The sequence below is a fragment of the Globicephala melas genome, chromosome 6 (assembly GCF_963455315.2).
Source record: "Globicephala melas chromosome 6, mGloMel1.2, whole genome shotgun sequence".
NCBI lineage: Eukaryota > Metazoa > Chordata > Mammalia > Artiodactyla > Delphinidae > Globicephala > Globicephala melas.
In genome coordinates this window covers 96224507-96251779 of record NC_083319.1, presented here as the reverse complement: position 1 = coordinate 96251779, position 27273 = coordinate 96224507, and the positions used below count along the sequence as shown (strand labels likewise).

Genomic DNA, 27273 nt, shown 5'->3' with positions numbered 1-27273 from the left:
CAGGCATGCAGTGTTCCATTTCCAGCAGCATCTGGAGAGATGGACACCACCCTCAGCAGAGGGAGCAGAGCTGTGTTTGAGAGGAAGCATCTCCAGTTATACAAGGTCAATTGGTTCTCTGTAAAAAGTGATACTATCCACATGCAGTTTAAAAGGCCCTTGTAGACATCACACATAACAGGTTGGCAGAGTAAAGACTCTCTTCTTCCAGCAGTGACGAGAATATGTTCCTGTTTTGATTTAAGTACATAACCAGAAACAGACTAAAAAGGCATTATAGAAACTATAGAAATGAGTCAAAGATCTACAACAACGAAGCGAACGCACAATCAAAAAAAGTCACATTTAAAAGGGTAGGAAACCTGCGGCATTTTTTAGTCATTTTTTAGTGCAGCTTGAGGAAAGTGGCAGCCAGATCCCCAGCCCCCTTTTGCAAACCTGAGAGAGATCAGACTGATCTGCAGTGTTCTAACCTGTCTGCGGGCTGCCTAAGGATTGGTCTTTTGACACCTAACTCAGAGTTCAGACAAACAAAAATGGCTCAGATCTCAGAATAAGGGAGCCATGGGAAGCAGCGGGTATGATTTGTAAAAACAGTTGCAAAGGTAACTATAGACCCACAGACACCAAGGGCAAGAGATTACTGATTGAGGAGTACAATAGAACAGCTAAGGCCCCAAGAGTAAGCAAGAGTGAGACTCTTAGAAAAGTAAGACATTTAAAAGCAGATGTATAAATAGGAGAACTGGGGGGAAAAAAAACACACGCACTGGTCCAGAGACAACACAGGCCTGAAAAGACCCTAAGACATCATATTAGGCTGATTACAAAGGTCTTCCCCTGTGGAGAGCAAGTATAAGAAGACTGGGAGAGGTGGCTGTTTTTTAAAATGCCCAGTTTCCAACAAAAGATCACCAGGCATACAAAGAAACAGTAAAACTAGGCTCATTCAAAGGAACAAAATAAATATCCAGAAACCATACCTCAAGAAACAGGTTTTGGACTTACTGGAAAAAGATTTTAGAACAACTATCTTACATATGCTCAAAACGTTAAAGGAATACACCAACAAACAACTAAAGGAAATCAAGAAAACTATGAAATGAAAATGAAAGCACAGCTTACCAAAACTCATGGGATGCAGGGAAAGCAGTACTTAGAGGAAAGTATAATATAAAAGCTTACACTGAAAAAGAAGAAACATATCACAATCAGCCACCTAACCTTACACCTTAAGGGACTAGAAAAAGAAGAACAAATTAAATTGAAAGCTCAAAGAAGGAAGGAAATAATAAAGATTAAGACTAGAAAAACAGAAGAAATCCATGAAGCCAAGAGTCGGCTCTCTGAAAATCAACAAAATGGACAAATCTTTAGCTAGACTGAGTAAGGAAAAGAAAAAAAAGAAGACTCAAATAATTGAAATCAGAAATAAAGACAAAGACATTGCTACATATTTAACAGAAATAAAAGGATTATAAGAGATTACTATGAACTAAAAAACTGGATAATCCAGGTGAAATGGATGAATTCCTAGAAACACATAACTTACCAAAACTAAACCAAAAAGAAACAGAAAATTTGAATAGACCTAGTAAGGAGATTTAGTTGGTAACCAAAAGTTTCCTGGCAAAGAAAATCCTTGGACCAGATGACTTCATGGATGAATTCAACCAAATATTTAGAAGAACTAAGAAGAACCAACACCAATCCTCTCAAACTCCTACAAAACTTAAAGGAGAAGGAACACTCTCTATTTCATTCTGAGGCCAGCATTTCTCTGATACCAAAGCCACATAGACACTACAAGAAAAGACAACTGTAGACCAACATCCCTTATAAACAATGATGCAAAAATCCTCAAGAAAATACTGGTAAATCAAATTTAGCAGCATATTAAAAGGATTATACACCATAACCAAGTGGGATTTATTTCTGGAATGCAAGGGTGGTTCAATATACAGAAAACAAGCAATGTCATATACTGCATTAATGAAATGAAGGGGAAAAGCACAGGATCATCTCAATTGATATAGAAAGAGCACCTGACAAAAGTCAGCACACTTACATGATCAAAGCACTTAAGAGACTAAGAATAGAAGAAACTACCTCCACATAATAAAAAGTCATATATGAAAAACCCACGCTGAACATGATAGTTTTTGGTGGAAGGTCGAAAGCTTTTCCTCTAAGATCAGGAACAAGACAAGGATGTTAGATTTTGTCGCTTCTGTTCAACATAATACTGGAAGACTTACACAGAGAAATTAGGCATGAAAGACATCCAAATTGTTAAGTAAGAAGTAAAATAATCTCTGCAGACAACGTGATTTTATATGTAGAAAACCCTAAAGATCCCCACCCCCCACAAAATTGTTAGAACTAATCAGGGAACAATGTTTCGGGATACAAAATCAATACACAAAAATCAGTTGTAATTCAATACACTAGTAAGGAACAATCCAAAAATAAAATTAAGAAAGCAATTCCATTTACAACATTATCAAAAACAATAAAATACTTTGGAATAAGCTTAGTCAAGGAGGCAAAAGACTTGTACTCTGAAAACTACAAAACATTGTTAAAAGAAATTAAAGACAAAAATAAATGGAAAACTGTTCTGTGCTCATGGATTAGAAAACTTAATATTTTTAAGATGTCAATGTTTCACAAAGTGATCTACAAATCATTTTCAACAAGGGTACCATGTATTCAGAAAGGACAGTCTTTTCAACGATTGGTGCTGGGAAAATTGGATATTCACATGTAAAGGAATAAAATTGGACCCTTACCTTATACCATCTACAAAAATTAACTCAAAATGGATCAAAGTCCTACACATAAGACCTAAAACTATAAAACACTTAGAAGAAAACATAGTATAAAAATTTCATCACATTGGATTTGGCAATGATTTCTTGGATATGAAACCAAAAGTACAGACAACATAAGCCAAAATAGACAATATAACATATACCTATAAATGCTTATATTGAAAAAGAAGAAATATCAAAACATAACAGAATTTAAAACTTGGATACATCAAAGAACATTATCAACAGAGTGAAAAAGGCAACCAATGGAACAACAGAAAATATTTGCAAATCATATATATGATAAGGGGGTTCATATCCAGAATATATAAAGAACTTTGTACATCTCAACAACAAAAAAATCAATCTGATTTTAAAATGTACAAAGTACTGCAATAAACATTTATCTAAAGAAGATACACAAATGCCCAATAAGCACAGAAAAAGATGTTTGTTAGGGAAATACAAATCAAAACCAGAGTAAGATATTACTTCACTCGCTTTAGGTTGGCTATTTTTTTTTTTTAATGGAAAATAAGATGTGTCGGCAAGGATATATAGGAAACTTCGTGCACTGCTGGTAGGAATGTAAAACAGTGCAGCCACTTGCAAGACCGTTATGGCAGTTCTTCAAAAAATTAAAAATAAAATTACCATATGATCCAGCAATTTCACTTCTGGGTATATATCCAAAAAAGTTGAAAGAAGGGTCTCAAGGAGATATCTGTACACTCATGTTCACAACAACATTATCCACCATAGCCAAAAGGTGGAAACAATCCAAATATCTACCAACAGATGAATGGATTAAAAAAATCTGGGATATACATACAGTGGAATATTATTCAGCCTTAAAATGAAGGAAATTCTGACACATGCCACAACATGGATGACCCTTGAAAACATTACGTTAAGTGAAAGAAGCTAGTTACAAAAGAACAAAAATTATATGATTCCACTTATATGAGGTATCTATTCAAATTTATAAAGCCAGTAAAATGGTGATTGCCAGCGCCTGCAGAAAGAAAGGAAATGGGAAGTTAGTTTTTAATGGGTAGCAAGTCTCAGTTTGGGACGATGAAAGAAGTTCTGATGGATGGACTTGGAGGGCATTGTGCCGAATGAAAGAAGTCAGACAGAGAAAGACAAACACTGTATGATATTACTTACACGTGGAATCTAAAACCTATAACAAACTAGTGAATATAACAAAAAAGAAGCAGACTCACAGATATAGAAAACAAACTAGTGGTTACCGGGGGTAGGGGGGCAAAAAAAGGGTGGGGAGTGGGAGGTACAAGCTATTGGGTGTAAGAGAGGCTACAAGGATGTGTTGTACGACACGAAGAATATAGCCAATATTTTGTAATAACCGTAAATGGAGTGTAACCTTTAAAAATTGTATAAAAAATATACACATTCAATAAATATTAGTTGTTTTACCTCTCAAAAAAGTTCTGAAGATGAATAGTGGGGTGATAGTGACACAACAATGTGAATGTACTTAATGCCACTTAAAATACTTAAAAGGATAAATTATATGTTATATATATTTTACCACAATAAAAATTTAAACAAAGTAAAAGTGCATTTTCATTTAGGTGAATGTTAGCAATGAGACCCAGACTGATACAATGAGAAACAGAAAGTTTCCTGCCTATGAACTCCCGTGGTAAAGGGAAACTCTACTCATCCCAGCCACGGCTGCAGATTTCCTGGACACTCTGGGTGGCTGCCACCAGGCTCATCCTCAATTTCATGTCAGTGACACAAAGCCCATTGCGACTGTACCCTGTTTGGTGTCACACAGTGGCAGGACACGACAGAATTTCTCAGTTCTTACCAAGGGAATATAGTCATCATCAACTTCACACAGTGAGAGTCTCAAATTGCCCACAATCTTATCTAGCTCTTGCCAGCAGGAACACTTTTTTATCTTAAGGTAATGAACGCTGAATCATTAATACAAATCAAGAGCTGGACGACGGAAAGTTACACACCCATGATTCAATCAAGATAAACGCCGAGAGTCCACATCCTCCCAACCCCTGTGATGTGGATGCTTATATTACCCAGCTATGATGAGCCAGTTCTGACTGAAACTGCTTCCCACTGAAAATGGGGAGCAGAAAGTCTCCCAGGAGATTGCCTGTTAGGCAGCCTTCCCACTGTTTCTTGGGGAACACAGTGCAGTAAACAGATCATCTCAGGGGGCTGTCAAATAGACAAAACAGGAGTGAAGGTAACAAAATCAGCCCTTAGCAAACAACGTAAACTGGCATTAATAAGAAGAAAATGGTGATTGAAAGAAAAGTATTACTTGAAAGTAATAAAGTCAAAATCAGGAGAAAAAAGCAGAAAGCAAAACCAAAGTAAGTGTAAATGAGAAAATAAATTAAAATGAAATTTGAAAATGACCTAACAACTTTTTAATAGAGAGAACTGAATCCACTCAAGCTCTTCAGGCTCCAACCTGGAGGCAGGTAAAGTGAGGTGTGAACAATCAAGGCCACTTGCTTCTGTTCTGCAGGTGACAGCTGAGCTAGGACCCTTACCTGTACACCTCTCCCCTGCGTCCTCCTTTCATCCTTCCTCCCCTTCCCTGGTTGATTCTTGGCCTAAGGTAGTGCTTGAGGACCAGGCATTGGGTTCAGATTGATTTAGGGAATAATATACATCTTGATGCATCTTGAGGGCTTCCTATGACTGAGGAAAGGACCAGTAAAGGACAAAGACTCAGGAAAAACTGATGTTCAGAGAGGTTGTGTCCAGATAAGAGTGCAGAAAAGCAAAGCCTGGCCTAGAACTGCTCTGTCTCTCATTTCCCTGAACCAAGATGCCCCAGGTCCTGAGCTGAGCAAGTCCACACCCCTTTATGAAGCAGGGGATGCGTTTTGTCCAACACTGAACTCCTCATCGCTGCCTTCCAAACCTGGCAGGAATATCTGTGTCTATTCTACATCTCACTCCTAGTAGGGAGACAGAATTCACAGAGGCACCAAACAATCCAGCATCTTTGTTTCTATGTGGAACCTTGAGCAAAGACGGCAGACCTCTAAGAACAGAGCCACAGCCTGGGCTGGGATAACAGCAAAACCACATCACATAGATGTCCATTCAGGATCCTGAGGTCAGCAGTTCTCCAGGTCTTTTCTGACCACTGCCTTTGGGCGCACCCTTACCTCCTAAACCCAGCCCTAAGGTGACCCAGACTTGCCTCTGCCCCACCAAGAACACGATTGCATTGTAAAGTCTTCCTCCCTCTCATCCTCTCTTTCTTCTGTGTGCTCTGGGAATCTATCTCACTGCAGGTAATTAATAATATAATAATAATAAACAGGAAAATGAAGGGCTACTTTAATTATACGTTAGAATATTCCAGAGTAACACAGAAATTGACCATTGTGTAACTCTGAGCCTTAGTTTCTTCGTCTGTAAAACGAAGACACTCATGGAGAAAGATTAAATGATATGACGCACCTGACATGCTTATAACCATGCCTGGCTCACAATAAACACTCAGCAAATGTTAGACACCAACCACGGTTCTTCACCTTGGCACAAACTCCAGCCTCCCTTTCTAGATGCCACTCCTTGTAGTACTCAGGAGTGCTATTTGCCATGGAGTCCAGAAGCATTTCTTATCCATTTCTGGTCAATTCCAGATTAATCTTCTTCTTCCCTTACAAAAAGTGGGCACAACAAACAGAATGAGAAAGTGCCTCTTTTCCTTTACGATAAGCATCGTTTGCCTATAGCCACCTCTGTCCTTCCAGGCCACTGTCATGTTCACGTTGAGATATATTGGAGTTCTTACTCTGGAACCTGTGAATGTGAACTTATTTGGAAATCTGGTCTTTGCAGAAGTCACCAAGTTAAGATGAGGTCATGACAGTGGACCCTAATCCAATATGACCTGGGTCCTTATAAGAAGAGAAGAGACATGCACAGAGGGAAGATGAAATAAAGACACAGAGGAGAACACCCCATGACAGTGGAGGCAGAGATTGGAAGGATGATCTACAAGCCAAAGAACTCCAAGAATTACTGACAACATCATAAACTAAGAGAACGACCTGGAAGAGATTCTCCCGGGACCCTTGCCCTGCCCGTGCCCTGCCAAGACATTGATTTTGGACTTCCAGCCTCCAAAATTATGAGAGAATAAACTTCTGTTGTTTTAAGCCCCTCATTTTCCAGTACTTTGTTACAGCAGTCCTAGGAAACTAATACAGGGATAGATTTAATTCCTTTCCGTTTAAAGGTGCCCTGTACTGTTTGACAGGGGAGGGTTTTCAAAAGACCCTAGATATCACAGTCAGGCTCCTTTAATAAGGGATTCATGTATTTATTATTTATTTAATCTAAGGATAGAAAACCTATTGGCGATATAATTCACTGACCATTTCACTTATTATTACTTGGGGATACATGGATGAAAAAAGTGTTGCCACATTAATTTTGCATTCCATTCTGACGACATTTTTTGGTAACTCTCAAATTTTCTTCCAATATGTAGGAGCTTTTCCTATGTCTGAATTTTCCATCAGTGGGAACTTTAGCTAATAAAGCGTTTGCTGCAGCATACACAAGAGCTCCCCAGGGATCTCTTTCCACCGCTCAAGTAATTTTTCTCTTCTCTCTCTTCTAAAAAAGAAGGATATTGAATCATTAAAATGTTCAAAGCTCTGAGAGGAAGATAAGCCATTCAGGTTGAATGATTAAGAACATTAAAAAACACAGAAGAGAAGACAGGAGTTCAAATCCAAATAAACTTCATTTGTCTAATGCACATCGAACATTATGTATTTTGAACTTCTCTCCCTTGGCCATATGTGTAGTGTGAGGCTAAGTTCTGGTATTTCCACCGCCTGCCCTTCTTCATTCTTACTCACAGCTCCTTCTAGAAAAATGCCCTGACCTTTGACTCTTCTTCAAAACTGCTCTTCCTTATCTCTTAACTGATCCCTCCTCAAGGACAAAGTGAAAGGTGGATTATGCCAATAAAATAAGCAGAGGGTTTCAAGCATACCACAGGGTAATTGGGAAAATGACTGGAAGATGAGTCATGTGCTTCAGGTCTGGAGCTCACCCTATAGGTGTTTAGGGTGCATGGCAGATAGATGCACTCCTGTCCATGCATCCAAACCTCTGTAATATAATCTCAGAGACAGCTTATCCTTTTATATGCCAGAAGAAAGTCACCTCACCATAAAACTCTTAGAAGAGAACATAGGCAAAACATTCTCTGACGTAAATAGTACCAGTGTTTTCTTAGGTCAGTGTCACAAGGCAATAGAAATAAAAGCAAAAATAAACAAATGGGACCTAATCAAACGTACAAGCTTTCGTACAGTAAAGGAAACTATAAACAAAATGAAAAGACAACATACGAACTGGGAGAAAAATATTTGCAAATGACGCAACCAACAAGGGCTTGATTTCCAAAATATACAAACAGCTCATACAACTCAATAACAACAACAACAACAAAACCCAACTGAAAAATGGACAGAAAACCTAAATAGATATTTCTCCAAAGAAAACAAAAAAATGGCCAACATGCACATGAAAAGATGTTCAGTACTGCTAACTGTTAGAGAAATGCAAATCAAAACCACAGTGAGGTACCACCTCACACCAGTCAGAATGGCCAGCATTAAAATGTCTACAAATAAAAAATTCTGGAGAGGATATAGAGAAAAGGGAACCCTCCTACACTGTTGATGGGAATGTAAACTGGTGCAGCCACTATGAAAAACAGTATGGAGGTTCCTCAAAAAACTAAAAATAGAGTTGCCATATGATCCTGCAACCCCCCGCCTGGGCATATATCCAGAGAAAACTATTATTAGAAAAGATACATGCACCCCAATGCTCATTACAGCACTATTTACAATAGTCAAGACATGGAAACAACCTAAATGTCTATCGACAGATGAATGGATAAAGAAGATGTGGGGCTTCCCTGGTGGCACAGTGGTTGAGAGTCCGCCTGCCGATGCAGGGGATGCGGGTTTGTGCCCCTGTCCGGGAATATCCCATATGCCGCGTGGGCCATGGCTGCTAAGCCTGCACGTCCGGGGCCTGTGCTCTGCAACGGGAGAGGCCACAACAGTGAGAGGCCCACGTACCGCAAAAAAAAAAAAAAAAAAAAAAGATGTGGTACTCATATGCAATGGAATACTACTCAGCCATAAAAAAGCATGAAATAATGCCATTTGCAGCAACACAGATGGACCTAGAGATTTTTTTTCACATCTTTATTGGAGTATAATTGCTTTACAATGGTGTGTTAGTTTCTGCTTCATAACAAAGTGAATCAGTTATACATATACATATGGTCCCATATCTCTTCCCTCTCGTGTCTCCCTCCCTCCCACCCTCCCTATCCCACCCCTCCAGGCGGTCGGTCACAAAGCACCGAGCTGATCTCCCTGTGCTATGCACCTGCTTCCCATTAGCTATCTACCTTACGTTTGGTTGTGTATATATGTCCATGCCTCTCTCTCGCTTTGTCACAGCTTACCCTTCCCGCTCCCCATATCCTCAAGTCCATTCTCTAGTAGGTCTGTGTCTTTATTCCTGTCTTACCCCTAGGTTCTTCATGACATTTTTTTTCTTAAATTCCATATATATGTGTGAGCATACGGTATTTGTCTTGCTCTTTCTGACATACTTCACTTTGTATGACAGACTCTAGGTCTATCCACCTCATTACAAATAGCTCAATTTCGTTTCTTTTTATGGCTGAGTAATATTCAATTGTATATATGTGCCACATCTTCTTTATCCATTCATCCAACGATGGACACTTAGGTTGTTTCCATCTCCGGGCTATTGTAAATAGAGCTGCAATGAACATTTTGGTACATGACTCTTTTTGAATTATGGTTTTTTCAGGGTATATGCCCAGTAGTGGGATTGCTGGGTCATATGGTAGTTCTATTTGTAGTTTTTGAAGGAACCTCCATACTGTTCTCCATACGGGCTGTATACATTCCCACCAGCAGTGCAGTGCAAGAGTGTTCCCTTTTCTCCACACCCTCTCCAGCATTTATTGTTTCTAGATGTTTTGAGGATGGCCATTCTGACTGGTGTGAGACGATATCTCATTGTAGTTCTGATTTGCATTTCTCTAGTGATTAATGATGTTGAGCATTCTTTCATGAGTTTGTTGGCAGTCTGTATATCTTCTTTGGAGAAATGTCTATTTAGGGCTTCTGCCCATTTTTGAATTGGGTTGTTTGGTTTTTGGTTATTGAGCTGCATGAGCTGCTTATAAATTTTCGAGATTAATCCTTTGTCAGTTGCTTCATTTGCAAATATTTTCTCCCATTCTGAGGGTTGTCTTTTGGTCTTGTTTATGGTTTCCTTTGCTGTGCAAAAGCTTTGAAGTTTCATTAGGTCCCATTTGTTTATTTTTGTTTTTATTTCCATTTCTCGAGGAGGTGGGTCAGAAAGGATCTTGCTGTGATTTATGTCATAGAGTGTTCTGCCTATGTTTTCCTCTAAGAGTTTGACAGTTTCTGGCCTTACATTTAGGTCTTTAATCCACTTTGAGCTTATTTTTGTGTATGGTGTTAGGGAGTGATCTAATCTCATACTTTTACATGTACCTGTCCAGGTTTCCCAGCACCACTTATTGAAGAGGCTGTCCTTTCTCCACTGTACATTCCTGCCTCCTTTATCAAAGATAAGGTGACCATATGTGCGTGGGTTTATCTCTGGGCTTTCTATCGTGTTCCATTGAGATTATCATATTAAGTGAAGTAAGTCAGATAGAGAAAAAGAAATATCAGATGCTATCACTTATATGTGGAATCTAAAATACAACACAAACGAATTTATCTAGGAAACAGAAACAGACTCACAGACATAGAGAACAGACTTGCAGTAGCCAAGAGTGAGGAGGGGTGGGGGAGAGATGGATTGGGAGTTTGGGAATAGCAGATGCAAACTGTTATATATAGAATGGATAGACAACAAGGTCCTACTGTATAGCACAGGGAACTGTATTCAATACCCTGTGATAAAACATAATGGAAAAGAATATGAAAAAGAATGTGTATATATACATAACTGAATCACTTTGCTGCATGGCAGAAATTAACACAACATTGTAAATCAACTATATTTCAATAAAATTAATTTTTAAAAAAGAAGAAAGTCACCCAAAAAGGTTTTCCTTAAGTTGAAATAGTACTTATTCTTATCTATATCATCTAGAAGCTGTATTAGGAATATATTCACTGTGGAAATGACTTAGAATCTACTTACATGAAGGAAACTCAAGTCTAAATCCCAATTTGAGCTGAAAATCTCAAGTAAGTAATGAGCATATTTTTATATTTTTTATGTTTAATAAAAAGGCCATATAAATGGTTTGACTTCTAACAGTTACTACACAGATCTTACATTTGACATAATTTATGTCGAGTGTATAATTTGGGAAACAAGATCAGCACAAAAGCACCATGAAAGAGAAAAGACGATAACTGAAAGCATTCCAAACACCAGCACAGAGAGACTGGGCATCGTATAGTTCATGGTCATCCAGAAAGACATCTGGGAAATGGCACCATTTTAGAAGCTGTTCACGTGGCAGAGACATGGCTTAGTGAATACTGCCTCAGTTTCCCATGAACCTCCCTATGTGCTACAGGTAATGCAAAGGGTCCAGGATGGATGATGCTGCAGGCAGTGGGCTGCTTTAGAGGATCAAGCACCATGCTTGGGAGATTCACTGCTCTTATAATGAGAAGATGCAGACCTGCTCCTTGTCTGGGGGAGGTTGGCCTCTCATCTTTCAGGACTGCTGTTTCTCTAGCACACCCTGAGAATGGCCTGGATAAAATGCAGCTAGAGCCTTCACTCTTAGCCTATCCAGAAAGAGCACACAGGCACTCAAGGTCCATGTGGATTGCAACTCCCCACATATCTGGAGGGTATTTCAGTGGGTAAGGGAACCAAATAAAAACACTAGTTAGGGGAGGATGCAGAGAAATTGGAACCCTTGTGGAAATGCAAAATGGTGCGGCCACTATAAAAAACAATATGAAGGTTCCTCAAAAAAAAGTAAAAATAGAATTAGCATAAGCTCCAGCAATTCCTCTGCCAGGTGTATGTTCAAAACAACTGCAGTCTGGATCTTGAAGGGATATTTGTATACCCATGTTTATCACAGCATTATTCACAATAGCCAACAGGTACAAACAACCCAATTGTCCATAGATGGATGAATAGATCTCTTAGTCCATTCAAGTTGATATAACAAAATACCACAGACTGGATGGTTTATAAACACTAGAAATTTATTGCTCACAGTTCTAGAGGCTGACAGTCTGAGATCAGGGTGCCAGCAAGTTTGGGTGAGGGCCCTCTTCTGGGTCTCAGACCTCTGTTGCATTCTCTCATGTTGGAATCAGGTAGGGATCTCTCTGGAGCCTCTTTATGAGTCACTAAGCCCTTTCTTAGTGGAAGACTTAGTCACTTCCCAAAACCCCCTACCTACTAATACTATCACCTTAAGGGGTTAGGATTTCAACGTATGAATTCTGGTGGGAAACAAACATTCAGACCATAGAAACTGATAAACAAAATCTGGTATATACATACAATAGAGTATTATGCAGCCCTAAAAATAAGGAAATTCTGTCATGTGCTATAATATGGATACTCAAGGACATTATGCTACTTGAAATAAACCATCACAAAAGGACAAATACTGTATGATTCCACTAATATGAAGTATATAAGGTAGTCAAAATCATTGAAACAGATAGTAGAGAGATGGTTGCCAAGGGCTGAGGGGATGGGGAGGGAAATTTGTGTTTACTGGGTTTAAGTTTGTTTTACAAGATGAGAAAGATTTAGAGATCTATTCCACAACAATGTGAATATACTTAACACCACTGAACCGTACACTTAAAAATGGTAAGGATGGTAAATTTAATGTTATTTTTTTTACCACAATTAAAAAACTAGTTTGTATTTCCTTTGTTTTTTTTCCTCTAATCCTTTCAAAACCTGGTATTGAATTGAACAGCAATATATGCATGTAGTTTAAAATACCATTCATCGCGTACTCATGGCATATCTTTACCCAGAATGAGAAATGCTATTAATAATTTCTCTTTTATACTTCCAGAAATAGTCTATATATATGTACATGCACATATACGTATATGTTCATCTTGGAAATTTCTAATGGAAGCACAATAAATACATCCCTTTTTCTAGCTGTAAAAAAAAATGTTTCTTATATCTCTTATCATGAATAAATGTATTTGATAATCTTATACACACGAAACTTAAATAATGTTTTAAACCAACGTTACCTCAAATAAATAAATAGATCAATTAAATAACCTCATTGTTTTCAAAGGAATGAATTCCATATAATATTATATTATTCCATAAAATGGAGTATCATAATTTATTTGTGTTCACCTACTGACAGAAAACTGGATCTTGACTGTAAACAAGGCACTTAGTTTTCTCACAGGCACTTTCTGTGCACCTCTGAGTGTTCCTGTAGGACTAACTCCTAGAAGTGGAATTGTTACTTGGTGTAGACGATATACTGACAGGACTTAGAAGCATTGTTCCTTTTGCACTGTCATCTTCAGCGCTCTAAATAGTGGGTGCTTTTGAACACTTAAGTTTATAGAAATTGTCCTCCAAGGACGTGCATAATGCTGTGATAAACATGGGTGTACAAACATCTCTTCAAGATCCTGCTTTGGGTATATACTTTGGGCATATACCCATCTAATGCCATTTTATGCTCCTACCAGCACTGTCTGAGAGTGCCTGCTTCCCATGCCCTAAGGAAGAGGATACCCATCCTGTATCATCACTTTATTCATCTCTAACATGAATCCTCTGTACTGTGGTAAGGTGGTTTGAGTGTGGGCCCTGCAGCCAGACAGCTGGGGTTCAAATCCTTGTTACATCACTTAACTAGTTCTGTGATTTGAGGATAGTGAACTTGAACCTTTCATGCCTCAGTGTCCTTTTCTGTAAACTGGGCATAAGAGGGCTGTTGTGAGGATGTGTTTAACAAATATGTCTAAAGCACAGGAAGCAGTGTCAGGCACTCACTAAGTACTCAGTATAACACTTCTTATTGGTTTAATATTTTTCTTTAAATTGATTCTCTTTTTAATTTTAGTTTTATGCTAAATGCTATGTAATAATATCATAGATCAGATGTGTACTATTTATATCTTATTCTGAAAGACATCAAATTACATGCATACATTTAAAATGAAAAGAAAGTTTTTCTAGGACACAATTTGAAAAGGACTGTCCTAAGCAAGAGTATTAGCAAAGGTTTTGTGCAGTTCAAGTGTGAGAGGTTACATTGTGTCACAATGATGTTGTAATTTTTATTTCTTCATACTGGATCCATACATCATACCTTAAATAGATACAAAGTAGACTAGACCAGGGGTAAGCAACCTAAACCCAGAACCAGCTGGCTGTGTGGCTTTTTAAGTAAAGTTTTATTGGAACACAGCCACACTTGTTCATTTACATATTGCTTCTGGCTACTTTCACACAACAGCAGAGTTGAGCAGTCACAACAGAGACTGCATGGCCTACAAAACCCAAAATATTTATTATCTGTTCCTTTATAGAGAAAGTTGGCTGGCCCCTGGTCTAAACCAATATTTCTCTCTGTCTGAGACCCTTAAACATGCTTGAACAGCACCCAGCTTCTCAACTGCTGCCCTTATCTTAACTACTCTGAAAAAGTTTGAGGTTTGCTGATCAGAAATTCTCAACATCTCAGAGTTTTGAGACTGTGATATTAATATTAAAAAAAGTACTCAAAGCCTGTTTTCCTCTTTTGCAAAATTTAAAAATTTCATCATTGCTTTTGTCTATACAAATTTATAAAATGTGGTCTGCATCAAAGGCAGAAAATTGTTCTAACTGTTAAGTGGCATAGGACTGCAGAGTGCAGAAACCATAGGAGTTATCAAGGGCTGTGAACACAGCAGTGCTCTAAACACTCCACCTCCGCTGTGGGCCATTTTCTCAAGATCCCAATTAGTTTGGTACCAAACCACTTGAGTCTTTTATGTCAAAACAACAGACCCAGGAAATCACCCATGAACAGCCTGAAGGACACACCATATCTGTGCATTCTGTACATTTACATTTTGTGCGCAAATTGTAGAATTTGTAGACTTTGACTGTCGTTCCCTATGAGACCCACTATTAGTACAACATCCTATGAAGCTAAGCTGCCAGAACTGCAGTCAAGAGGAAGAATTTCCATGAAATCCTGGTGAGATGCTCCCTGAGCTGTCCTGCCTTTCACCTTCCTAAAACTTGGCTCAGCAACACTTCTTTTCAATGAGTCTGCTGCCGGAGCACCTTTTTTTGTAAAAATTCACTTTTTCCATCATTTACTTTTCTTGATTAAAAACAATATATTTGCCATCTCCCAAATGAATAAAAAATTCTACTTATAAAGCTATTTCCCCCACAACTCTGCCATACTCTGTTCATATTACTGTTTAAGATTTACCTTTTTCATAAAATATATCCTAATTTCCATATATCTCTAATAACACCACTTCTGCAACTACTTCATTCCATGAAAAGTAAAACTGTAATTTGTAAGATGTCTCAAGAGTTGCTATTTATTCTGCTACATATTTAAAATTCTACTCACCACCACATCCCTCCCTCCCAACCTGATAACACGTGGCAATTCAAATGAGCAAAATCGTTACTTTTGCAAAGCAATAAAGTAGGTACAAAGGATATTGGGATAAACAAGCTGTAGTCCCTGATGCCAGAACTGATGTGAAATAAGCACGAGGTGAATAAATATGGCAAGAGAAAAGTAACACTTGAGAAATAAAAATGAAAAATCCTAGGAGTAGAAAAAGAAGGGAGTGTCTACACAATGTTAGTACAGCGTAAAGGGGATATGAGTGAAGGTTTTCAGGTTGGGAAGGACTGTAATCGACAAATGGAAGGAAGGATGCTCCACAGCCACTGAATGCAGCTGGCCCTGGAAAGAGGCAGTTGTTACTGCATCCTAGATTTCCAGGGACCCATCGGTTACTTTGTGGTAGCAGCTCAGATGTCTCATTCACTTCTCTACCTCAAACTTTTCAGCTGCTCTGAGAGTTTTCGACAGACCAAATCCAGCTTTTATCTCTATTGTCACTGAGACCTGCAATGAAGGGCAAATGGAACCACCTCTCTCTTGGGTTCAGTAGGGCATCATCTTTGTACAACTTTGTGGGGAAAAAGTGTTACGCCTCTTGTTACACTTAGGCTTGGCACCGAAAGCCTCCCATCACACAAGCAGCATCTCACAGTGGGCTAAGTTTTAACTTAACTAACCATCTGGGTTGAGGTCTGTTAGAGAGTAGCAACTTTTCCTTAACTCAGTCTAACAACTCCTTATTGAGAATCTGTAATAGGCCTGGCCCTCTGAGGAGATTAATCCCTAACCTAATGGCTCTCAGAGCCCAGGAGGGGGAGACATGTACAGAAAATTCAACTGTGGTCCACAGTGGTAAGTGCAATCAACAAGACTGTCCATGGTACAAAGTCACTGCCTCGGGGAACAATGTGCTTGACGTAATGAGGTGAATGGTTAGGAAGGAGAGGGCCGTGTCCCTGACAAGGCCAAGTACATGGAAGAGATCGATGCAGAATCATTGAAATGCTGCTCCTATTCTGACCAAAACCACCCAGTCTCAGAGCCAAACTTGAAATCAGCAAGCCTGGAGCTGGCACAAGCCCCAGACAGCCAAGGCACACTCTGCAGACCCTTCTTTGCAACCTCCTACCTGACGTGGGGCTTGGCTCTGTTGAGTCATCAACTCATTAGCACTAAATGTATTAACCTAGACCTGAAATAAACCAACATATATTTAAATGACTGAATTAGCAGGAATCTCTGTCAAGAGAATTTCCGCTCCTTCTACCAATAGAGCTTCACACTTAGCAGAGTGTCTGCTTCCTTACATACAAACCCTCCTTATCTCTGAGTCCAGTTTTTCTTATTATGATTTGACACTGTTCTTATCCCTCTTTATTTTGAAACTACACAGTCATATGATCTTTCTATTTATACCAAGTAGACATAATTCTTTTAAACCTGAATCCAATATTCTTTATTAAACTGATTATGCAATATTTCAAACATCCCCCCAAAACAGATAGACATGTACTGATAATCTAGATTTATTTTAACAAGGTAAATATTTTGCCATATGTGCAACAGTTCTTTCTCTTAAATAAATGAAGTGGTGCAGGTATAACAAACGGTCCCCATCCCAACGGCCATGCTTCCAGTACTTCCCTGTCTTTTTTCTGCCCTGCAAATTTGGGGTCACCTTTGTTGCTCTCTTAGAGCACTGTGAGATTGTTGTGAATCTTTCAAAACAATATTAATGAGCCTCATTAATTAGTCTACTTGGTGTTCTAGGTTGGAAATGATCTAAAGAAGAACAAAGTTTCAAACGATTTGCTATGTCTACCTTACATTCATTTAAGGACATACTGCTACCTATTTTTTCAAGGTGAAAGAAATCTATTAAATAGAATTATTTCTACTAGAACTTATGTTTATTTCAAGTAATTTCTTTTCTTATTTTTCTCAAATATATTTTGCCAGGCCTTTCTTAGAAGAATGCCTTTTTCACACAAAGGGCCTGCATAGGAAGAAAAATCCACTTAAATTCAAAATGCATCTTGAATAACAATTTCCATCTTCAATTCATAAAGGATATAATGAATTAGAGTTCTGAATTAGAGTTCTGATGAGTTTTTAATATGAAGAATAAATTCCTATTGAATGCAGAGTATAGAGATTCAGGAAATAATATAGTTCTCAAAGATAGGACTAACTTTAACCACTTGATTGTTATTCACTGATAACAATGAGAAAATACCTGGGCTCCACCCCCCTAGGTTGGTGACTATCAGGGAAAAAGAGGGTGTCTTGCAGTCAAAGGGCACTGGAGCAAGGTTCCTGAGGTCCTGTTAACAGAGAGCATCACCTGTTCAGGCTAACACGTGCGTGGGATAAGCTGCATCCTGGAGCAGGGGGCACAGTCCCTTCTGATCCAGGCAGCTAGAGGATAGTTAAGGGGCAAAACAATTTCCCCCAAAGATGGGACTTGGTTCATCCCAGTCAGTGCTTCTCACAATCTAGCTTGTACTGGAATCACCTGCTCATCTTGTTAAAATGCAGATTCTATTCAATAGGTTGGGGTGGGGGCTGAGATTCCATATTTGTATCAAGATCCCAGGTGATGCTGCTGGTCCGTAGGCTACATGTTGAGTAGCAGGACTCATAGCAATCTAGGTCCTTTAATTCATAGAGAAAAAGGGAAGGCGAGAAGTAGAAAGGTAAGATGTATAAGAAGAGGAAAGCAGAGAAATAGAAAAGAAAGCAACAGGTCATGGAGAGAGAGTGAAAGAGAGAGAGAGAGAGAGACAAGGAACAGGAAATCTGATAATATGGCCCTCCCAGCATCCCTCCCTTCTAAGTGCCCCCATTAGGGTGGACATAAAGTCTTTACATGGCCCCACCCACCAATCCAGGGGCTTCGGTGCTAAGTGTAGGGTGGGCTGGGAGCCGTCCTGATCAGATTAGCTCTTCACAGGTGGCGAGATCTGAGACTCCCCTCAGCCAGAGCCAAGTAAGTCTGAGCCTTTCCTCAGATTTTTGAACCAATATAGGAAAATGAATGCCAGAACCTAATCCACAGAAGACACAGGGCAGGGCTGCCTCTTAGTTACACACATGCCAGAGACCCAGCTAAATCCTCCCTTCTCCGTGTGGTCGGATTCCCAAATTACCTAGACTGATTCAAGTTGATTTTCTAGAATTTGTAACAATACAGATAGAAGAGGGATATAGGGAAAAATGGAGAGAGGAGAGAGAAATAAGGAGAAAAATATTTAATGATAGGTGAAAAAAATAGATAAGGAAAGAATAGAAGGATAGAGGAGAAGAGGGAGAAATAGTAAGATGAGAATGAAGACAAGGTATTGATAAAATAGAAGAAAAAACACCCAGGAATTGCAGGAGGAAAGGTCCCCATGGCCAACAGGGACCCAGTGGTCCCTGGGCCAGAGGAGCCTCAACAGAGGACACCATTGCAGTGGACACCATTAGCCACGGTCTCCCGAGAGGAGAGGGCTCTCATAGCATCAGCCCATCGTTCCCAAACAACTGGAATGGGGAGGGAGAAGAGACAGAGTCAGGGCAGGCAGGTGGCCTGGGAAGGACAAGGCTTGCTATAGGGTCCAAAGAAGACCAAATAGGTGTCCGGGAGGGTAGTGATGGAGCTGCCCCAACACCCCTCTAGAATACTGCCAGCGCTGTAGACTGCCCACTCACGGACCTCTCCTGCCCACCAGGGAGGCTCACAGAGCCAGACTCAGAGCAGGACAGTGGTTGGAGCCCACACCTCTCCCCAGCCCGGTCCAGAGGCCCCCAGGGAGCTCAGAGCTCACATTAGCTTGCAGGTAAGAATCCTGGTTCGCAAGCGCTGCCCCACAAAATTCTTGTAATGAATCTAAGAGTCAAAGTAGATTGATGTAAGTGTTTGCTGACATATTCTCAGGGAAACAGTAGAAAATAAACATCAGTGAACTTTGTCAGGGATCACTGATCTGTTGCATTGCTCACTTCAATGCTGTTCTATGATCCTCAGTGTCCTAAGACTCTGGTTATTTTCTGATTTAGTCGGGCTGAAGTTGCAAACTCATCTTCTAAGTCCTACAGATGTTTAGCATCAAGCTTGGTCAAGCCACCTGGTTTACTAAATGACCGATATAAACCATGATTGTTCACATCGTATAGGAAACGCACCCCTTCTAAACTTGTTCAGGGATACTTCTTCCACTACATTTCAAGTGAGGACATTTACTCTGCACATCAAAAGAGTTTGTATGTCCTGAGATGTAGTGCATCCCCTGGTGAGAGATGGTGATGCCTTTTCTGTCATGTAAGACACATTCCTATATTTCCATTTAAATAAAACCCTTTTGGAATGTATTTCACAGATCTGAGTATTTAATTTATTTGGTTATTTTCACATAGAAATCCAGTTCAGCCATGGAAGCAGTAACTCATTAAGAAAAAAATATTAAAGTGGAACACATCACCAGTGAAGAACATAATTTCTTTTTTTTAAGAAAATTAATTTGGATAACTAACCTCCAGTAACTGGACCTGCAGTCCTCAAATCCTTTAATCAAAGACTTTGTGGCTAGCCATGTCTCAATTTTATAATTTTGAGAATTTAGAGAGGTATACATTGCATTTCACATATTAATTAATATTCCATGGCAAACATGTGGCAAACATATGGACAACTTGCCCAAAGTAACATAAGTAAAGACCTTTTGTCTTATTATCATCTCATGTCCATTTTCAGTAAGGAGTTTGGATAGCCCTTTCTCAGTTTTCGGAATTTGGAAAGAGTTAACATGTATTAGTGGACAAAGTTAGCACAGACAGCAGATAGACCCAGAAGAACAAGAAAAGTCATTAAAAAAAATTACGACAGGGAGAATATCCACAAAACTTTTAAGGCCAGAGAAGGAGTGCTTGATTTGGACTTTCTTTCTTTTTTTTTTTTTGCGGTACGCGGGCCTCTCACTGTTGTGGCCTCTCCCATTGCGGAGCACAGGCTCCGGACGCGCAGGCTCAGCGGCCGTGGCTCACGGGCCCAGCTGCTCCGCGGCGTGTGAGATCCTCCTGGACCAGGGCACGAACCCGTGTCCCCTGCATCGGCAGGCGGACTCTCAACCACTGCGCCACCAGGGAAGACCTGGACTTTCTTATAAAAGTAGGAGGCTTTCTGAGAAGAAAGCCAATACACAGTCTTCCTTGATGGGGGTCAAGGTTACATCAGCGAGGCCACAAGCTGGGGACACTGCTGTGGGTGAGAGCTACACTAGTGATGGCGGGGCAGCAGCCTCTCAGGGGAGACACCTGTGACACACCAACTGCGAGCAGGTGCTCAGATACCCCTGCCACATGACTTCATATGACTCTGGAAAACATCTTCAGATCCAATGAGAAATGTGTTTGCTGGGAAAGGATACCAAATGCAGAAAGAAAAAAAAAATCAGAGGTGTATAAATACAGTGGGGTGGGCAGAAAGGCCTCAAAGATGTCCAGGCCCTAAAGAAAGGAACTGTGAATATGTTACTTTGCATGGCAAAAGGGATTCTGCAGATGGGATTATGGTTAGGAAGACTGTCCTGGATTATCCAAGTTGATCCAGTCTAACCACATGAGCCCCCTTAAAGTAGAGGACTTTCTCCAGCTAGAAGAAGAGGAAGTCAGAGAGATGCAGCAGAAGGAGAACAAGAACAAAGAGCGATTTAAAGATGAAAGGGACTTGACCCGCTGCTGCAAGAACAGGCCACACAGAAAGCATAAGGGATGTGGGAAACCTCTAGGAGCAAAGACCAGCCCCCAGCTGACAGCCTACAGGAGATCAGTGTCTCAGTCCTACACCCACAAGGAACTGAGTGAGTGTGTATGCAGGAGCATCAGGAGGGCAGTCCTGACTGCTGCCCTCTGAAAGGCCTGCTTGTAAGGCTGGCCCATTCCCAAGACTCTAATGATAAAGGTGGCTTACTGTGCCTAATGTTTGTTCAAACAGTGTGGTTCATACTCAATACCTGCCTTCCTTCTGGAAGTCTGGAATTTTGTTACATGCAAGGCAGAGGGTGCCTACATGAGCAGCCCGCAGTACATGAGCTCCCCTGGTTGGTAATATTCCATGTGGGTTGCTATAACTCACTGCTGGGGGATTAAGCTAGTCCCGTATGACTTCCCTGGGAGAGGACTGTAGAAACTTGGGCCTGATTTCCTATGGACTTTACCCCATGCACCCTCTTCCTTTGCTCCTTTTGCTCTGTGTCCTTTCACTGTGCTAAATCATAGCTGTATGACTACACACTGGTCCTGTGAATCCTCCCAGCAAATCATGGAACCTGGGGAAGGTTCTGGGAATCTCCAGACACCTTGAAGGACAAGTCTTCCCCAGAGCCTCCAGGAAAAATGCCCTAAGCAGAGAACCCAGCCAGGTCTACTGTATTTTAGACCTACAGAACTATGACATAATAACTCTGTCTTGTATTAGGTCACTAAATCCATGAAAATTTGTGGAAGCAGTGATAGGAAATTAAGTAAATGGCATCATGAATAAACATATTACTTTCACTAATGAAGAGTATAATATCTCAAGGAAATTTTTTAAAATCTTAAATTCATTCTCAAGTTAACATCAGCAATTCATATCTAAAACAACCACCTGAAGAAGGGGTAGAACCTCTGGTAAGGTGTATGGTTGACTTTTAAGAGCAGCTGACATTTTGTGAGAGGTCTGGAAAGCAGCCAAACCAGCCCAATCTTTTTAAAGAAACTGTGAGTATAATGTCAGAATCATCAACTAGTGTGATTTACTGCTGTCAATGCCAGTTTGTATAGTCGGGCCCCGATTAGGAGATGAATTCACTTAACCCAGGGTGGTGCACGCGGAAGATGTGAGGATGAGCCCTTTTCCTAAAGGAGCTCAAAATGTGAGAGGAGAAACACCTGCACTGGCGCTTCAAGGATCACTAAGCTGAGACCAAGGGCTACAGAGAAGCACAGAGCAGGGAGCTAAGGAAGGCATCCTACCAGAACGTAGATTCCACTCATTCGTTTTAATTCAGCGAACATTTACCAACGTGCTTGCCCCAGGCACAATGAAGTGCTGGGGACACAGGGAGGGATGCAAACTCAGCAGGAGTGTAAGGCAGGCCACTCTACCCATGTTTACTGTGTGATAGGATGGATAGGATTGAGGGGTCCACTTCTGTCCTCACCTGCATGATCTAGGATTAATAATGCCACTGTATTCTTGACCCTACTTCCCTAAGGGTGCCTGACCTTTAAAGAAATCAGCAGATGGTGATGCTTACATATGATTCCTCTCCAACCTGATTAACTAAAAACAAGAATTTTTAGAGTTGCTCAATCAGATGGGATTGGAGCAGGGCGAAAATATGAACCTTAATTAATACAATGAAGAATAAGTAGGCATTAACTATTAGTTAACTAATTTTGAAAAATAATATTTAATTTTGAACAAAAGTTCCCTATGTAAGTAGATGTTTCACTAAGCTTTAACTTACTTAAGCAATATTGACCTTAACCCTGCTTTGGACTTGGTGTTCTTAGAATGAGCACAGCATTAATATCTGCTTCTGATCATACACATGGCAACTACTTGTTTGGAAACCCTAGGTCAGCCAGCCCTAAAAGCACTCACATATCCCCTCCCACTTTGTTCTTTTATCTAGTATTAGACAACTAACTAGTTTTTCTTGATTCAATTTGCATCAACATTTATTGACTAACTAATAAAAGCTCCAGGGATAAGAAATTAAGTAGAACACAATCTATTAAGTTATAATAAGTTACAGAGTTCTAAGGAAATTCAAATGAGGGCAGTTACCCAACGAATATTATCATTTTGCTGCCTATTCGTTTTATAGATAAGCTATGTGCTAAGACATAACAGCTTTTTAGCTGACAATTTTCTTCTTACCCTGAATTAAGAAAAAAAAATTTTTAAGTTATACAACATTCTTAGCCTAAATTAAATGGAAGATACACTGTGTATTTTTTATTGTGGTAAGATATACATAACAAAAAGTTTAGCATTTTAGCCACTTTTAAGTGTACAGTTCTGGACATTAACATTCACATTGTTGTGCAAACATCACCACCCTCCATCTCAAAACTTTTTCATCTTCTCAAACTGAAACTTTGTCTCCATTAAAGCACTTACAGGCCATTCCTCCCTTCCCCCGGCTCTTGGCGACCCTCTAAATTATATTTTTAATAAGAAGAAAAAAGTAATCTCTTCTCCACCTGATGAATCTTCTTCAGGCCACACCCCATCAGCCAATTGCAAACCTGCTGCAGACCTTTACAACACTCCACTTTTAGAGCTTCTCATTCAGAGCAGACTGTGATTTAAAGGTATGAAATGCTAAATATATAATAAATTACATATATTTTAATATTCAAAAAGTCAAGCAAACAAAATTTAATTCTTCTAAAAGGAGCATGGATATGTAATCAGAAGTAGAAACTATGTCCCTGATATAAAATAGTTATGATTCCAAAGAATCCTAGGGATCTATTGTCCATAAATTACAAGGGGCCACATGGTGCCCAAGTTCCTGTTGGAGAAGGAACTCAACACATCCCTCAACAAGTCCTCCACAGAGAGACTCTCCATTACATTTTTTTTTTAACATGATCAGGGTCTTTCAGAAATTTCATTTTATCAGAGGGCATAGAGAAAATGAACTTGCTTTATTTAAAAATGCTGAGGCAATATAAACTATTGTGTTTGTTATAAAACAAAAATAAAATCAGTTGTATGTGACTTATTTATTCCTTAGACTTCACACTATTTAAAGGAATAATGGGAAGACATTTTCAATATTTCGCTACATGATAAAATTGTTTTACTTATTTCATGAATTAGCCATGGACGGTGTATTCTGGAATGTCACATGTGGCTTACATTCAGTGGAAACATTTTCAGGTAACTGAGGAGGCTCTGTTTCTATACTTGATCTGACAGATGGGCAGCAACTTGCAGTAACCGGCATAATTCATACTCCGACAGACTGCTTTTCAATAAAGCACATACCCAGATGCTCTCCTCTCGTCGATATTGCTTCCAGTTCCTCCCGCCATCGCTGAACATCAGGAGGTAGCTGGTCACCCAGTCGGAGCTCCCGTATCCTCCCTGGGTGGCCACAGCTGTGACCTCCATTCTTTCTCCAAGGTCAATCTGCAGCCACTGGTATTTATTTGACACAAGGGGCGACCAGCCACCAGCCCCTTTTTGTGGGAATAAAAATAAGAAAACCGGTAAGGACAGAGAAATCTTTGAAATCTATATTAACCTGTAAGAATGGGATCATAAATAAGATTTATGAAAATCATAGTTTCAAATTCTGCATTATATAATGCTTCATAATTATACAGACACACTCTCTCACACACACACACAAACACAAAATAAAAACACAGGCTAAATGTAAATGGATGGAGCCTATATTAATTGTTTTGTTTCTTAGTTCATAACCCCTGACTCTCTGGTATTGGGGTGTCCGGCTAAGTGAAATTGCTTAATGGAATAGGTGGACAACTAAACACCGTGCCATTACATCAGTGCTTGGAACTAGTGTCTTTATGGGCTTCAATGCATGACTTGCCCTTTGTTGGACATAAAGGAAAATCAAGCTAGAATACCTTAATTCTGGATTCCCAGCATGAGGAGGTACAATGTTGAATGTTGGGATAACAGAGATGGCTATGTCATAGCCCTACACTCAAGGTGCTGACAGACTCATAGGAGAAGCAGACATTTCACAGAACGATTTGAAATGCAATATGGGAGGGGTGGAGGTGAAAGTGCTTTCTGTGTAGGGAGGGAGAGTTCTACAAAGGCAGCAAGGAGGGTGAGAGAGAACCCAGAGGAAGTGAATAAGGAGGAGTTTCTCAGGTATTCAAGACAATAGGTGCAGAGTGGAAATTACTGTGCTTTGTTTTCTCCAGTGCCTGTGAGAAACCGAAGAATTAGGGATACCTGTGAATGTATTATTGATATATTTTGTTCTTCTAGTTTAACAGAAACATGGGTTTTGAATTTGGATTTAGATGTCATATTAAATTTTCTGAATTTAAATTATTATGCAATATAAAAATTGGGAAATAGGTTTGAAATGCATTCTGGAACTGATATTTTGCTAATTATCCGTGTCTAGAAAACAGTGTCATGTACACAGTCCCTAACACAAAAAAGCTAGCTTTAAAAAAATTATTCCCCAGGCTTCCCTGGTGGCGCAGTGGTTGAGAGTCCGCCTGCCGATGCAGGGGACGCGGGTTCGTGCCCCAGTCCGGGAAGATCCCACATGCCGCTTAGAGGCTAGGCCCGTGAGCCATGGCCGCTGAGCCTGCGCGTCCGGAGCCTGTGCTCCGCAGTGGGAGAGGCCACGACAGTGAGAGGCCCGCGTACCACAAAAAAAAAAAAAAAAAAAAAAATATTCCCCATTGTCCTGTCATCTATTTTGAGGCTCTCATAATAAGGTCTGACACTTTAGACAACATTTATTATCTTTTTATTCGGGGCTATTATTAACATCCATGTCCTGATAACAAAAGCTGTTACGACCAAGTACATGTCAGGCAGTGTGTGACATGGCTACAAGACAGCTCAAAGGAAAATGGAAGTGGAGCACTTACATCAGGGTGTGGAGGTGAAACTCGCAAGTGGGCACATCTGTTGTTTCACTATGTCCTCCACTAACTGCACTACATGTATAACCCTTAGCAAAATTTAAAGCGTACAAATTCTTTAAAACTCAAATTCTTTCTAAGATTTCCTCATTTCCTGCAATCTTTATTCCAAAATTTCCTCTCAACCACAAGCACAATGTCTTTTCCTTTGATCCACATCTTAAATACGCCACAACTCTGGTAGTTCTGTAATGTATTTTTAAACTTTTTATTTTGAAATAATTTCAGATTTACAAACGAGCTGCAAAGATGGGATAGGGAATTCCTGTCTAAGTTTTACTCAGTGTGTCCTAATGTTAATATCTTACATCACCATGGTATTTTTTATCAAAACTAAGCTATTAACACTGGTACAATGGTAACAAAACGACAAACTATTTTGATGTCTCCAGTTTTTCCCCTAGCTCCCTTTTTCTGTTCCAGGATCCCACATTGCATTTAGTCACCTTGTCTCCTTAGTGTCTTCCAACCTGTCATAATTTTCAGTCTTTCTTTGTCTTTAATAACAAGATTGATCACCACCCAACACCTCCCTGCTACTTCTACTGATTTATGCAAAGGTCCCATCTTATGTTTGATGAATGATAAGTCCTTCTGGGTTCTAGCTGAGGGTTAACTAATTGTCCCAAGTAACATTACTCTGCAACTGCCTGTAATTTTATAATAATTGCCAAAAGAAGTCAGAAATTAGGTGTTGGCATTTAGCTGATCATTTTAACTTAAAGGTTCTACATTTGAAGTTTTATATGAATCAGTTTAAATCTCTGAGAAACTGCTAAATGTCCTGTATTCTTAGTTGTAAAGAATGTACTGAAGATAGTTTTTCTTTTTGCATTTCACAATCTTTCTCTGTCATCTTTAATTTCTCTTGAAGCAGGAAGTATCATTAACACGGGTACCACATGTACAGAAATGCAAGAGTGAAAAGCATCAGCATGCTTCCAGCATGTTGCCCTGGGACCAGCCTCTCCCACAGATGCAGCCACATCTCTGTCAACCACTCTTCAACATCTGCAGGTAATCAACCTTGAACATTTCATATTCCTTACTGGTGGTGAGAAGGTGCTACTGGTATGCAAA

General features: G+C 39.7%; 1 protein-coding gene across 1 annotated transcript in view; it reads right to left on the bottom strand.

Moving 5' to 3' along the window:
- Positions 1-27273, bottom strand: part of LOC115840055 (contactin-associated protein-like 3) — a 197738-nt gene that overhangs the window by 127488 nt on the left and 42977 nt on the right. Inside the window, exon 3 of the mRNA XM_030832476.2 lies at positions 24539-24732. Within this exon, the coding sequence (XP_030688336.2) occupies positions 24539-24732 (194 nt within the window). The remainder of the gene's footprint in view (positions 1-24538; positions 24733-27273) is intronic.